This window comes from Paralichthys olivaceus, chromosome 5 (genome assembly GCF_024713975.1).
Source record: "Paralichthys olivaceus isolate ysfri-2021 chromosome 5, ASM2471397v2, whole genome shotgun sequence".
In the NCBI taxonomy this organism is placed as follows: domain Eukaryota; kingdom Metazoa; phylum Chordata; class Actinopteri; order Pleuronectiformes; family Paralichthyidae; genus Paralichthys; species Paralichthys olivaceus.
The window spans coordinates 17,673,514-17,687,518 of record NC_091097.1 but is presented as its reverse complement, the minus strand read 5'-3'; the positions used below and the strand labels follow the sequence as shown (position 1 = coordinate 17,687,518).

Sequence of the window (14,005 nt, the reverse complement as noted above, 5' to 3'; positions counted from 1 at the left end):
TCACTTGTTACAGCTCAACAGGTTTCATTTGTAACATCTTAATTTGCAAAGTAAATAGAAACAAGAGCTGTAAGATTTATACAGTACAAATACAAAGTAGCCTAATGTGTATAGTAAGTACAAGTACTTCCAAACTGCACTTGAGTTAATGCACATAATCGACCACTGATTGTGTCACAGCTCCAAAGAAGAACAACCACTTTATAGACATTAGTTTTCCGCTGCTTAACTTCCCCTGAATAACATTTTGAGTGTGAATGCCAGTGTGTGTGTGTGTGTGTGTATATACCCATGACATGCATAATTTATTACTGTGACTGTATTGTATGTGTGTGTATGTGTGTGTGAGAGATTGGATAGGATGAGAGGAGGCATGCAGGTCATGTTACCAAAGTGAAATCTTTCTCTGCCCGTCCCTGTGTCTGTCTTTCTCTCTGAGCTTCACCCTGGAGGTTCCCCTCAAGCTTGTGTGTGTGTGTGTGTGTGTGTGTGATAGCCAGCCACCCCTGAGAATGTGTCTCAGTAAACGTCTGAGGCCCGTGACCTTGAAGAGATGGAGGGAAAGAAAAAATAGACAAAGAGAAAGGAACACACAGGGGGAGCACTGAAGGAGACAGAGGACGAAACAGATAACTGAAGGAGAGAGGAGGAAGCAGAATGAGGAGAGAAGGAGAGGAAAGAGGGAGGACTGAAGGATAGAAGACCATAAAACCTCCACATCCAAACCGTTTATTTAAGAGTCTGAATGTGACAATGAAAGTGTCCAAAAGTAAAAAAGAATCCTACTACAGGCAACTTTAAAGCTCCATAATTAACTTGTCAATTTTTTGTGTCAAGTAAAAAACGACATGTTGTGTTTTATAGAGTAGAATAAAGTTAAATTAAAGTTTCATTTCAACTTTATGGCGGACATGAAGGATAAAACAGAAGTTCTGATGTGTTAGTGTGCTGGACTAAGCTAAGCTAACTAGCCTAGCCCCATATTTGTTATACATCAATGTTCGTAAAACACATCTGGAGCTGAGACAGGTGAGGAACTAAAAGATAAACTGACCCCAAACATTTCCACTTAACTCTTAACTAAACGATCCTCTGACGATGAAGAGGAAAAGCTTTGCAGAATGTGTTAATGACTGGGCTTACTGGTCAGCCACACACACACACGCACACATGCACACATGCACACACACACACACACACGCGCACACACACACGTCTGGACCCGCAGTGTGCCAGACCGGATGGCACTATAAGTGCGTCTGCCAACTGCTAACAGCTCTCCCAGAGAGGCTCTCACTCAGACACACAAAGATCCACTGTGCACACACACATTCACAGGCCAACCATACCAACACATTCAAACATAGCACACAAAACCCACGCTACTGCCACAAACACACACGCACCTCAAATTTCTGCCGGAGCTCCTCGTTGCCCTCCTCCCCCTCCGGAGGGACGGGGACGTTGAAGTACTCGCCTTCTTCCTGAGAGAGCAACTTGAACCTGAAGAGAGAATATTTCCAGTCAAATCAATTCCCAATTCATTTGTACAATTTTAGCGTTTAACTGCCGCCATTAGCCGAGGCTGCTGACAGGTAGGGCAAACTGATTTGATGTCTCGAAGAATAATCAGCTGATAATTCAGTAATTCACTCTCCTTCATGGTGATGTAGCAAAAGCCTGAGAGAGACGGGCCAACAGCCTGGCTCACACGCTCATCATTTCACACAATCAACTGAGCAATTTTCCTTATTGGCCCAATTACAACTAATAGCACAACCTTTATATATCCCACAGCAAAACTAACATATTCATAGAAACAACTCTTTGCTGGGTTTTAATGCTTTAGTTTCACACATCTCATATTTTTTACCTTGAAGCAGTTGATAACAGAGTGTGTGTTTCTTGAGATCACAGTGACCTTGACCTTTGACTACCAGAATTAAATCAGTTGCTCTTTGAATGCAACTGAACGTTATTAACGTTTCTTCAAGGTATTCCTGAGATATCATGTCCACAAAGCAAAACATGAGGTTTATGAGGTCACTAGTTTAACCTTTGGTGTTCTTAGACGTGGACAAACCACCAGACATGACACCCATTTGAAATAGATTAAGCTGTTGACAATCTATATTGAGTTAGTAACCAGAAACTTTAGGACTTTAATTTAATTTCTTCTCTCAGAGGAAACAGCTTCCTGAATGAGCTGAGTAATAAATCTAAACACAGCAGCTCAAATATACAGCTCAGGCAGTAAGCAGCCATTGTTAATACGAAAATATTGACTACAGCCACTTGTTTCAGGAGCCCTGCACAGTGGGAACATCTAAAAGAATCAAACTGCAAACAGGTTGCAGCTAAAGTATTTTTCAGCTAACGATCTTCTGCAGGCTGTTGAGATGAATGAACCTCATTGAGCAATAAACACTTGACTTCTTTTTAAACTAAAGAGCAATTATAGACATGAATAAATTCTTTAACACAAATTCCTCCCACAGAGAACAATAACCGACAGAAAGATACAGAACTCTTACAATCTTTCTTCCCTTTGGCTCCCGGTGCCAGGAGGTGTGAGGTTTTTAAGCTGCACATGTGTAGATGGAGTAAAGCAAAACACACACAGGTTCTCTGAATATCAGGTTTATAATGCCATCTCTCCACCTCCACCATTCCACCTCAAACGCTGGCACCTCATTAAAATCCCTGACAGGGCAGCGTCAGCGAAAAGAGAGGGAGATAGAGAGATAGAGAGACCGAGTGAGAGAGAGAGAGTGGGAGGGAGGCTAGTGGAGAGATATAGAAGCAGAGATAAAGAGATGGGGTAGAGATGCTTTGGCACCGAGTATCACCAGAATGAAAAGAGGAGGGAGCTCCGACTAAAGTATTTCTCCAACAGCGCAGTAATGAACAAGGTCACCTTCACTCTCTCTCCCTCCTCTACCTGTACAGTTTCTCCGCCTCACATCTGTCCACCTCCTCCATTCATCCCTCCGTCCCTAATTTAATCTCACCATCCATCCACTCCTTGCTTCTGGAGCTCCGAGATGCCAAAGGACAGCGATCCCATGAAGTCGTTGCGACTGGTCAGGTCCCAGTCCCATATCTCCACCGACAGACGGCGGTCCTTATCGTACTCCTTCAGGTGGCTGCAAGAGAAACGAGGACAATAAATGATTGGATGTTGGCCAAAGGCCTTTTTTAAATATTTTGACATTCTCATATTAAAAGCTTTTTAACTTTATAGCCCCATGAGAACAGCCGGACTGCATATTTTATATCCTATAACAATTTGTGGACTCTGAAAAGTGCCTAGTAACATTTCTCTGGTAATCACTTTCACTTTATTTCTCAAATACAAGATTTTTTGTGGTAGCTGTCTAGCCTGTGTACATTTGGAGTTTTTTATTTTAATTTATTAGATGACAGCAGAAAATGCCTCTCAAACCTAGCATCTGCACACAGATGCCTCAAAATGCAAATCTCCATCCTCTCCCATGCAAACTGCGATGTGGCTTATTAAGAAAATAATTGGAGCCAAGTGGAGGAGCCAACGCCGAAAGCAAATTTTTTTATGAATATAAGGAGCCAGATGTTTTAATCTGAGCGCCAGCAGTTACACATGGTTGGAAAGATGAGCATAATGTGATACTCTTAAAACACTGCACTGAGCAAGTGAGAGAGATGAAAGAGAAGACAGATAAAATGGGGCGAGACTGGAAGGAGAGGCGAGAAAAAGGCAAAGAGCGACAGAAAAATAAATGAAATGAGAAACCACCGAACGTGGTGTAATGGAGCCTTACAATTTAAAGGTCTCATTCCAGGTGGGGTTCAGGCAGCACTTTATGGTCTTGGTCTTCTGTTTACTCTCGCTGCGGGGGTCTGGAATCAGTTTGAGCTTCACGTAAGGGTCTGAGAGTCCGTTGGGGTCCATGGGAACCAGATTCCTGGCCTCTTGGACTGGAGGGAGCGGCAGAAAAAAAGGAAAGGAGGACAAAAGAGGGACATTTACTGATTTAATTAGAACTGTAGGTTATCTGAATGAGTCGGTTAGATGAGTCACACAAACATGGCAGAAACCCTTGAGTTGTACCGGTACATGTGACACACACACACACATTCACACGTCCCCTTCTACACAAACATACACTGAACCACCCTCATTTCAATTTACGGACGACCCACTCTAACACAGAGGGGGGTTAAAGTCATGGGGTTGCCAGATTTGCTGGTAATGACCATGTAGACAGATGAAGGCTGTCACCTCTAACACTAATCCTTATTTTGTGGCTTTCTATTATTGGGCTGTAATTGTATTCCAGACTGTAAAATCCCTAATTGGGTTTTTAGTGTATATTAATAAGTGTGTACGTGTTCAGTTATTGTTGCTGGTCAAGTTGTGAGGTCACATCCAATTACCAGAAGCAGGGAGGATGCTCACACACACACACACCACACACACAGGTCTCCACAAAAGCTGGGATCCGAACTGGCAACCTTCCATCTGTGAGGCACGAGATAAATTCTGCAGATGAAAAATGTCACATTTAAGTGTGATATAATTCTGAGGCTGCTCCTTCTTGCCGCCACAGTGCACCTGAGTTCACCTGAAAGGCCGTCTATGTCTACAATGTTTTTCTGAAACACACACACACACAGCTCTTAGTGCACTGTGGAGCATGCAACACCCTTTTTGTTAAAACAAGCACTGAAATGAGAGCTCGGCAGTGAGAGAACAACTCAAGATGTCAGAGAAAAGCGGTTTTTCATGCAGCTAAAACACTCGGCCACGCTAAGAGAAGTTAACCACAGCACAGACCTAATGGCCAACATTAAGCCCTCAGTGGAGCAGGTCAATAAATATTAGATGATGCCTGTTAAAGTGACCATCAAATGCTGGTTGAGCAGAGCTGTAAAGAGGGTAGCATGTCAAATGGTCTCCAAGGACAATTACAGTAAATACAAAAGTGTGTGTTTTTGTGAGTGAACCAAAGCGAGCGAATTCATCTGCATGTACAGGTGTGTCACATGCATGTGACTGGGTATGCATGTGTGATTGCATAGAATATGAGCATGTGGGTCTGGGTGTGTGAGTGAAAGAGAGAGAGGGAGGGGGGTAATGCGTGTATTGGTGTCTACAGGGAGGGCGAGTGGAGATAAGAGTGCAGTAACAGCAGAATACTCTATGTGCACAGTGGCGTGGGTGTTGGCAGTGCACCTTCTCCCATGTGAAGCAGCCTCACTGGAGTCGGAGCAGGATTCTAATGTTCTGTCCAACTTCTACTCTCTCTTGCACATGTGCCGTAAAAACACAAGTGAAGTCTTTTGTCGGATGATTCCTCTCGGTGAACATCTCTTCTTCTGTGTTGTCAACTTGTGTCAACGCTACACAGACGTTCATTCAGGCGAACAGTCCATGAGGTTCGTTACCTCAGGAACTGGAATGGGACTTCTTAGCTCCGCCATGAATTATGGACCATTTGTTTGTTTTGTAAGAATGATTACACAAAAACAACTGAAACAATTTCCATGAAAGTTGGTAGAAGGATGTAACATGAGTCTGGGAAGAAACCATTAAATCTTGGTGCAGATGTGGATCTGCGGGCAGGTCCAGGAATTTATTTTCTCTTTCTTTAAAACCGTGAGATCAGGAAATAATTCATTGAATAAATGTCCCTGAAAAAAATCATGGACATTTAGCGACCTTTCTTTGAAACCGTCTGCGTGTGTGTAATTTGAGCTGCGAACATGATTAACATAAAGAAGTAGAATATCACAAAAGTCTGCCGAATGAAATGGATCAGCTTTCCCCCCAAAGAAAATGAGCGCTTGATTGATGCTGATCACAGCCGTAGCGGAGGAGACATTGTGCATTCGGTTCACACTCCGACTTGAAATGACAAGTCCAACATCTGCTGTTTGTTCTTTCAGCATGACCCGAGGCCTCTTCTGATTTCTGTTCAGCAGTCGCTCAGTGTTTCTGCTGAGGGGGATCTTCCTGCCACGTTGTGAATATTTTGAATAAAGAAAGAGCCTGAATAATCTGCACAGGTTGGAGGAACAGTGTGACGCCTGTGTTCGGCGTTTCCAGTCAGTGGGAATCTAACACAACACAGCGCAGAACAAAGCTAGTGTTGAACAGTCAACATCGCCGACAAGAATGCCTGCAAGTGTCTTAAAACGGGACGCCATGATTCACAGAAACCCCGATTGTCTCAACAAGTTCCCACTTAATGAAAATGAATGTAACTGATATTCCTCATATTTGTTCATGTTCTTTAGGAAGCTTGAAGACACAACTTTTTGAGCCGACACTCCCCGAGTCGATATTATTGACTTTTGCAGTTCCAAGGGAAAGTGTGTGTGTGGGCACCTCTCAAAGCCCCAATCGCACATTATACCCCCCCCCCCTTTGCTGGAGTGTCCTTGAGAGAGATGCTGATCGTCTGCTGTGCCCCTGACCCTGAGCTTTGATCACCCCACGGAGAAGGGGCAGTGTGGGCATGCAGCTGATCGATAAAGTGACACTCTACACCCGTGTCGATTGCTCTGATTGAATCTGCATCTGAAAGTCCACGGCACAAGTGCATTGTTCGGCGTAGCAGCCATTTCCTCCGGCTCTGTTAAGCTGTGGAATAATTCCTGGTGCTTCTACTATTCGATCTCTGTGCTGGTGCATTTTTTTTTTTTCTACCTCTCTGCAATGAGGCAGCAGGCCGCTCATGGCTGCACACTGACCCCTGTAGACAGGAATGAGTACTGCACCACTTTTGCTTCTTACTTGCTTGACTATGATCTGCAACCACAAGTACGATGAGATGATTTTATCCTCAGCGGCTGAAGACAGGAGCAAAACACAAACAGTGTTTCATCGGGGAAAAAAGATTACAAACATACAATTCTAACATGTCTAATAGAAGAAAAAATCTTAAAAATAAGATAGTTGGTTTATAGTTTCCTTGGAAACGCCTACAATTTACTTCTATCCGAATGCATTTCATTGTTTTTGATGTTGCTCTATTGTGCAGCCTTTACTGCTGCCCCAGCAGTCTGATGTCTTATCATTTTCCACAGAAAATCCCAGCTAATGATCAGTCTGCGAGCGTGGGAACCAGGAAGAGAGGGGAGAGCAGAGCAGCACAAAACAAAAAGGAGGAAAATCTGCTGCCACCTGGACGTAACACAAGGAGCTACAAGAGTGCAACAGGCTGGTGATGTTTTCTATTTATCAGCTCATTAAAACATTAGTCAGATAAATCAAATCTTCAGTGAAAATGTGGATGCATCTTTAACATAAATCCTTAGAAAGGAGACTGATATTTTATCTGTATAAATTAATTTCACTGGAACAAAACTAATAATCTAGTAGATAAATCTAGTGAAAGAAAGCTCTGCTGATGATGTGAACGTGCAGCAGTTAAAGAAAAAGGTTCCTTTTGATGCTCAAACCTTTTGAAAACAATATGAACACAAGTATATAAATATTAACATCTTGATTTTCTCGTGGATTTTGACCGACGTGACTCTGAGCAACACACTGCTTCACACTCACACAGCGACACCAGTCATTGCTACGAGCACATCCATCATCTTCAAACCCAAACAGACATGATGTAAAAATGTCTTCCACATCGTCTCTGTTGCATCAGTACATCACATCTGTACGTTTGCCAGCAGAGGGAGACATAAGACCGTTATTCTACAGTAATGTCAAGGTAAAGTGTGTGTGTGTGTGTGTGTGTGTGTGTGTCATACTTACTGGTAACGGTGAGTACATTAGTCTTGACCTCAGCGGTGATCTGGATGCGACCTCTCCTCTCGGTGTGGTCTGTCCCACACAGGCTCGGCACATTGGCCACACATCGCTTATGGATGTTCATCATGCAATCTGGAAAACAAACAAACGCAGGTTTTGTTTGTTCTTTGAACGTATTCTCTTAACATTGCACTATGTAGCGTTGTATATTTTCAAAAAATGCCAAAGCTTGAATATTAAGTAGAATAACAACATACTGATGTCAGCATAAGGTTTAAACAGTCCTGTGATGATGGCTGCCATGTCAGAGCAGTTGTAAAATAGTTTTAACTAATTTAATGCAAAGGAGGAATTGCCCTATTGACATGGACAGAAGATATTTACCTTGTTTCTGAATCCAGTATATTATGTGCTACATCTGACGCAGTGTGGCGGTGAATACTGATATAAGTGTATTTCTGCTTTAAATGAGACTATAAAGGTATATGTGTGCTAAAGGGAACATACGGTCACATCTCATGCCCTGATGTATGAGGCCGTAGAGCAGAGAGCCACAGTGGTCACAGAAGGTCGGGCTGGAGTAGGTGTGGATCTTAAACTTGTGCTTTGCTCTCGGGTCCTGGAGAGAAATAGAAAGATGGAGACTGTAGATCAGACACAAAGAAACATAATTGGCACTTTTTCTCCTCTTGTGTCTCTTTCATATTCATCTTTCGAGACTGCTCATCCACACACAAGCACACAGACACACACAGGTGGTGAGAGATCCAGGTTACAGGTTGTGTTGAAGCTGGGACACATCAGTGTGGGAGAACATACTTCGGCCAAGTGGAGCCATCAGTTATTAATCATGCAGCTATTTACTGGTTTATAAATCTCCTCACATCAACGATGCTTTGATAGCACTGAATGCTCTTTGCTAAAAGCAACATTTTATATATAAACCAGTCTAAACCATGTTGTTCCTCACAAGCCAGAAATATGAGCTGACCCAGCACCTTGTCTTCTGAAGTGTGTGTTGGCTTGTTAAGTCTGAAAGATTGTGCATGAGCCTGCGATCGCTTGTGCGCAGCCATGTGGGTTTCTTTGCACAAGTGTGCATGTGTTTGCATTAATGTGTGTGCATCTGCGTTTGTTTGCTTCTCTGCTTGTTCCCGTCTTTCTCAAGGACAGGACCGCCTCCTGCTTGTTTTTCTGTTCCTCTGAAAAACAAGGGAACATTGTGCTACTGAAGCTCCAGCGACGAGCAACAGCAGGGAGGGCCAATGAAAACACTACTAATTAAATACACCCGCCTTGAAAACTCAAAGATCGATCAGGAAGAAAAAAAGAAAAAACATTATTTTCTCTTAGATGGCTGATCGATCAAATAACAAGAAAGATAATCGATTCGAAATATCACAAATCAGACTGAAGGTGTAAATAATTTAGTGTTAAAGAATTTTTTTCTCATCCCTTTATTCATCAATTGGAAAAAGTTTGATAATGATAAATATCCCAAAACGTGCATTAGTACAGTTGGAATTAATCAACTTGTCTCAGAACAAAGATTAAACTCTGTTTTAATCAATAACAAAAATCTATTTTCAAGCCACTTCACTGACTAATTATTTCACAGACACGGAACCGTCACATTCTTGTTTTTCTTAATTTCCCTCACTGAGAGCCCACACGCAGAAAACCTGTTGTGGTGCGTTAAGTCTCCTGCGCTGCATATTGTCATGTTGTCTAAACTGAAAACCCACCGCTCACATCAGCACAGGACGCCAGAACAATGAGTGCCCATTAGTCAGTGCTGTTGTGACTGTTTTCTTGTCATCTTGCTTTGTTAAACCACAACAAAAGAGACGCGGCGAGTGAGACGCACTGTTGTCCATTATTTTACACGCCAACATCTTTAGTTAAGACCCCACCCACAAAGAAACACGCATCCCGTCATGTCATTCATCACGCTGGGTGACAGGCAGACGCCACTCTTCTGCCGCACAGAAACAAAAGTCACCACCAGACAGCTGTGGTCTGGGTTATTGGTAATTTGCTTCATATTTAAACCTCAGTTCTCATATTCAGTTCTTATAGGACTGGGCAAGGTATCAAAATAAACATTTTCATATGAATCTATATCAACAATTATCACGATAAATGTCACATTATCATATCTTTTAAGTTTAAAGACTGATTTTCACTCTTCTTGGTGAATTTTTGGACAATTCTTTGTAAACTAAACTTGACAAACACTTGATTAAAAATGAGGAAGATCAACAATGTGTGCATCCTCACTGTGTTCACACAATGCTTCAGAAATGTTTGTTTACAATATAATCATCAGTGTGATAAGAACTACTGTAAATAACACAAATATTTCTGAGAAACGTATTCGTGTGATTCGTGTACTTTTGACTTTTCAGTTTGGTCCACTAACATGGATGAGGCAGAGTTTATGACCTAAATTACAGCCACCAGGTGGCGATCAAGACGCTTTGGCTTCACTTTTGAGAAGTAGTCGTCCATCTTTAAAAACAGTCTATAGTCTAATGTGATCTAAGCTGTCATCCTTCTCCTTTCCTACAATGGCTGGGTTCAAGTCTTAAAACACCTCCAGCAGGTAAACTCTGTCACTGACTTAACCTTCAGCCATAACATCTTTAAAAGTTCCATTGTGTATTCAGTTGATGTGATGATGTGACACAAGCACCACCTCAGCACACTGAATAATGGATGGTGAAAACTCGCAATCACACTCGTCACGTTAAAGTCCTAAAAAGTCAGCGTGTTTCCTTAAAGTAAACCGAGCAAACATTATTTCCCAGTTATATTTAACGTGTTCTCCACCCACACTGATTCAACAACAGTCTGCACACTCACTTTCTTACAGGAGAGACTGCAGCTGCTGCTTTTTTTGTCCTCATCAATAAAACAAATGCAGTGCCATTGTGTTTATCCCCCTCAGGCTCACAATCCCTCCTCTGGGAGTGTTTAAGTGTTTGTGAGCCAGAGAATGTTTGAAGCGTTTCTCTTGTTGATTGAAGGGGCAATGCAAAGCAATCACTTTCGGATAAAGGAGAGGACTAACGGCATCGCAGGAACACGGAGAAATGAAAGAGGGATAAAAATAGGAGGGAAGAACCTAGTGAAGAAGAGAGAGGGTGACTTCATCTTCACACCCTGAGAGGAATCCCTCTCTTCTTCCCTCCATCCATATGCTGATCACCATGTGGTCAAAGGTTGTCTTGTGGTTTTGGTGCCGTTTTTTTAACCATCTGGTCGAAACACTTTTGGGTGACTTCATCTTCACACTCCTTCCTCCCTCCCTGAAAATATATATTTACTCATATTTATGTTCTGTGTTAAACTGTGTTGCTTCTGTGTGGAAAGGATCGACCTTCATTTGAAACCAGAAAACAATCGTACAACGGAATATTAAGGCCACTACATTTGAGAAAATCATCAAATATTCATATTAAAACAATTATGAACCAATTTTATGATTTCTTGAGAAACGACGAAGCCTCTTAGACGAGCACACAGATTGCAGTCGAACCACTACCAAACATTTCCTCCTCCACGAAAGGGGCAATTTCCTCCAAGTCTGTGTGGTTCTTTTGTGCACGATGTGTTCGAAGTCCTGATACGACATAATGTGGGGCTGAAGAATCCACAGTTCAAGTATTTTATTATTTGTGAAACTTCTACTCAAGCTTAACTTATCAAGATGCTCCACATTCCTCATTTTTACGTCGGCGACAGGCTGATCTTCTGTTATCCCCCCTCTAAAAACACACTTAGTCTAAAAGTATGACTCTATTCTCATAACATTACGATGAGGCAGCTTTTAATTTATTCAGTTTCAGTTCTTTTGTTGGCCCATACCCCGTCTTTCCACCAAGTAATATGGTTCTGGTAGTTTTTTTGCTAAAATTAAGACAAATTTAATGGAAACATTACCTCTGTACCGGAGGTAACAATTAGGTTGTACAAACAAAATTCACCATGGACAATTTTTCATAAATAAATCAGATTCCTACTGTGTTAAAAAATATAAATCATTTACTTCCAGTTTGTAACTCTTGACTTTCTTAGAGAACTGATCCAATCCCTCAACGTCTCTGTCTATAAAATACACGACATACCTGGATTTGGTTGATGTACAAATAAACTTTGTTTTTAATATTATTAGTTAAACTAGTTTGGGAGCAGTAATATCCTCCTTCTTATGCACAAACACATACACACACACAAACACACAGTGGATTCTATAGCATTACTGGGCTGCGGGCCTGAAATGTAGGTTTCATTAGAGGATCTCATCCCTCGACCTCCCCCACAGGGAACTCATTCTATTAACCCAGATCTATAATTGACTTCTCCTTTTAAACATACACTGCTGACAGAGAGAGGAGGGGGGGGTGGGGGCAGGAGGGAGGTGGGTTGATTTATACAGTTACACAATATTACTGATTGTAAAGAAGTAAATGTCTTTGTGTTCTCTCCACCTTCCTCTGAAGCTTGACCTTATCCTCTCATGCTCTTCACCCACAAAGAAATCGTTATTTTATCTATCTACATTTTATCCTCACATCTGAATAAGATAAAATAGACTTTATTAAACCTGAAGGAAATGCTTGTGCCAGCTTGTTCTACGATTAAAGCAACAGTACAATATACAATAGAATAAAACAATAGATTATTAAGAGAAAAATAAAAATGTTAAGTGTGAGTAAAAGCAGAACGATTGCCGAATAGAAATAACAAGTTACGTGAGCTGGAACTAATCACAGCTGACATTGGGGCGAGGTCACCACCATATCACTGGGCCAACACACAGACACACCTACTGACAATTTATAACCTCTAGTTAACTTAACCCCAATCTGCATGAGTGTGGACTGTGAGAGGAAGCAGGAGAGAACAGACACGGGGAGAACATGCAGACTGCACATGAAACCACCACAGTCATGAGAAGCTCCTTGCTGAGAGGTGCAAAAGTGAAAATGTTTGACGAAGATGATTTGGAAATGATTCTAAAGATCTAAAAATACAAAGGAAGGAAGATTTTGATAATATGTGATTCTGCTTCACCATTCGTCGATGCACCAATCTGTCCCTGGCCCCTGAACGTGTTGCATGATCAAGCTGAAAATAACTGAACTCAGAGCTGATGACTGTTGAAAGTACATCGCTCTCCGCATTTCATGCTCAAAAAGCCACTTCAGTGCAGGCGTGCGTGGGAGAAAACAATGTGTCAAGCTGAAAGCGCACAAATCTGACAGCGCTATTAGCAAACCTTCATCCAGGTGTTCCACGCCAAAGACGGAGCACCTTTATGATCAAATGAAGACATTTCATCTTGATTTGTTTTTCTTCAAATGAGGCAAACATGTAAAATGTCTGGGTTTAGTCCTGAGTATTGTTGAAATCAATTTTATTTCTGTCCTTGATATGTTCTTATTACAACATTACATAACTCTGAAACCCCTGGTGTTATAAACCTGTGCATTGAGAGCGTCCTCCTCTTCTTCCTTTCTTGTGTAATCATCTGCAGAGGCTACCTGTCCTCCCGTCTCCTATATTTAAATGTGAAGCCCGTTTGGAACAGAGCTAGCCTACATTCCCACTGTGCAGGAACAGAGGTTGTAAGGCCATGAACTCATTAAGGAGATGACATGGTGGGGGTGGCTAGGCCCCCGTAATTAAGTGCAGCGCCCCCCTGGGTGGAGTGGCATTTAAATAGAGGATGTACAGAATAAGAGATGGTTGTGGAGGGAGGGATGATGGTGGAGAAGGAGAGAGGGATCGTGGAGGAGAATGTGTGACGATTATAGAAATATAGACAAGTGTCGTAAAAAGTGAAGGGGGGGGGGGGGGGGGGGGGGGGTGTTCAGAGGAAACAGAATGAGATTTAAGTGAATAATAAGAAATCAGATTGTTTTCGAATAGTTCAACAGACGAACCGTGAAGACATTTTAAATCAGTGAAAGAAAAAAATAGAAAGCAAAACAGGCTAAACCAGATTATTTATCAAAGCAGAAATCTCTCCAGGCCTTCGAAGCCAAACCAGGTCTTATTTTCTACTTTGAACATCTACCGTGTTAACATCAATTAACAGGTGCCTGTGGTTTGTCTTTTGGAAAGATGTTTGTCTGAAGGTTTTGTGGGCGAGCATGTAGGTGATCAAACAGACACTCCCGCTGCCAACAAACACAAAGGTTAACTATGCAGGATTTAAAACTTTCCAAAATTCTGCTTATTTCG

The 14,005-nt window shown here is 41.9% G+C and overlaps 1 protein-coding gene across 2 annotated transcripts in view; it reads right to left on the bottom strand.

Annotated features, from left to right (window-relative positions):
* prkcbb (protein kinase C, beta b) overlaps nt 1–14,005 on the bottom strand; it is a 64,099-nt gene that overhangs the window by 27,240 nt on the left and 22,854 nt on the right. For both annotated transcript variants that reach the window (XM_069525600.1, XM_069525599.1), the window contains exons 4-8: nt 8,261–8,372; nt 7,757–7,885; nt 3,801–3,957; nt 3,012–3,146; nt 1,407–1,503 (exon numbers count right to left, since the gene is read on the bottom strand). In XM_069525600.1, coding sequence (XP_069381701.1) covers nt 1,407–1,503; nt 3,012–3,146; nt 3,801–3,957; nt 7,757–7,885; nt 8,261–8,372 — 630 coding nt within the window. The remainder of the gene's footprint in view (nt 1–1,406; nt 1,504–3,011; nt 3,147–3,800; nt 3,958–7,756; nt 7,886–8,260; nt 8,373–14,005) is intronic.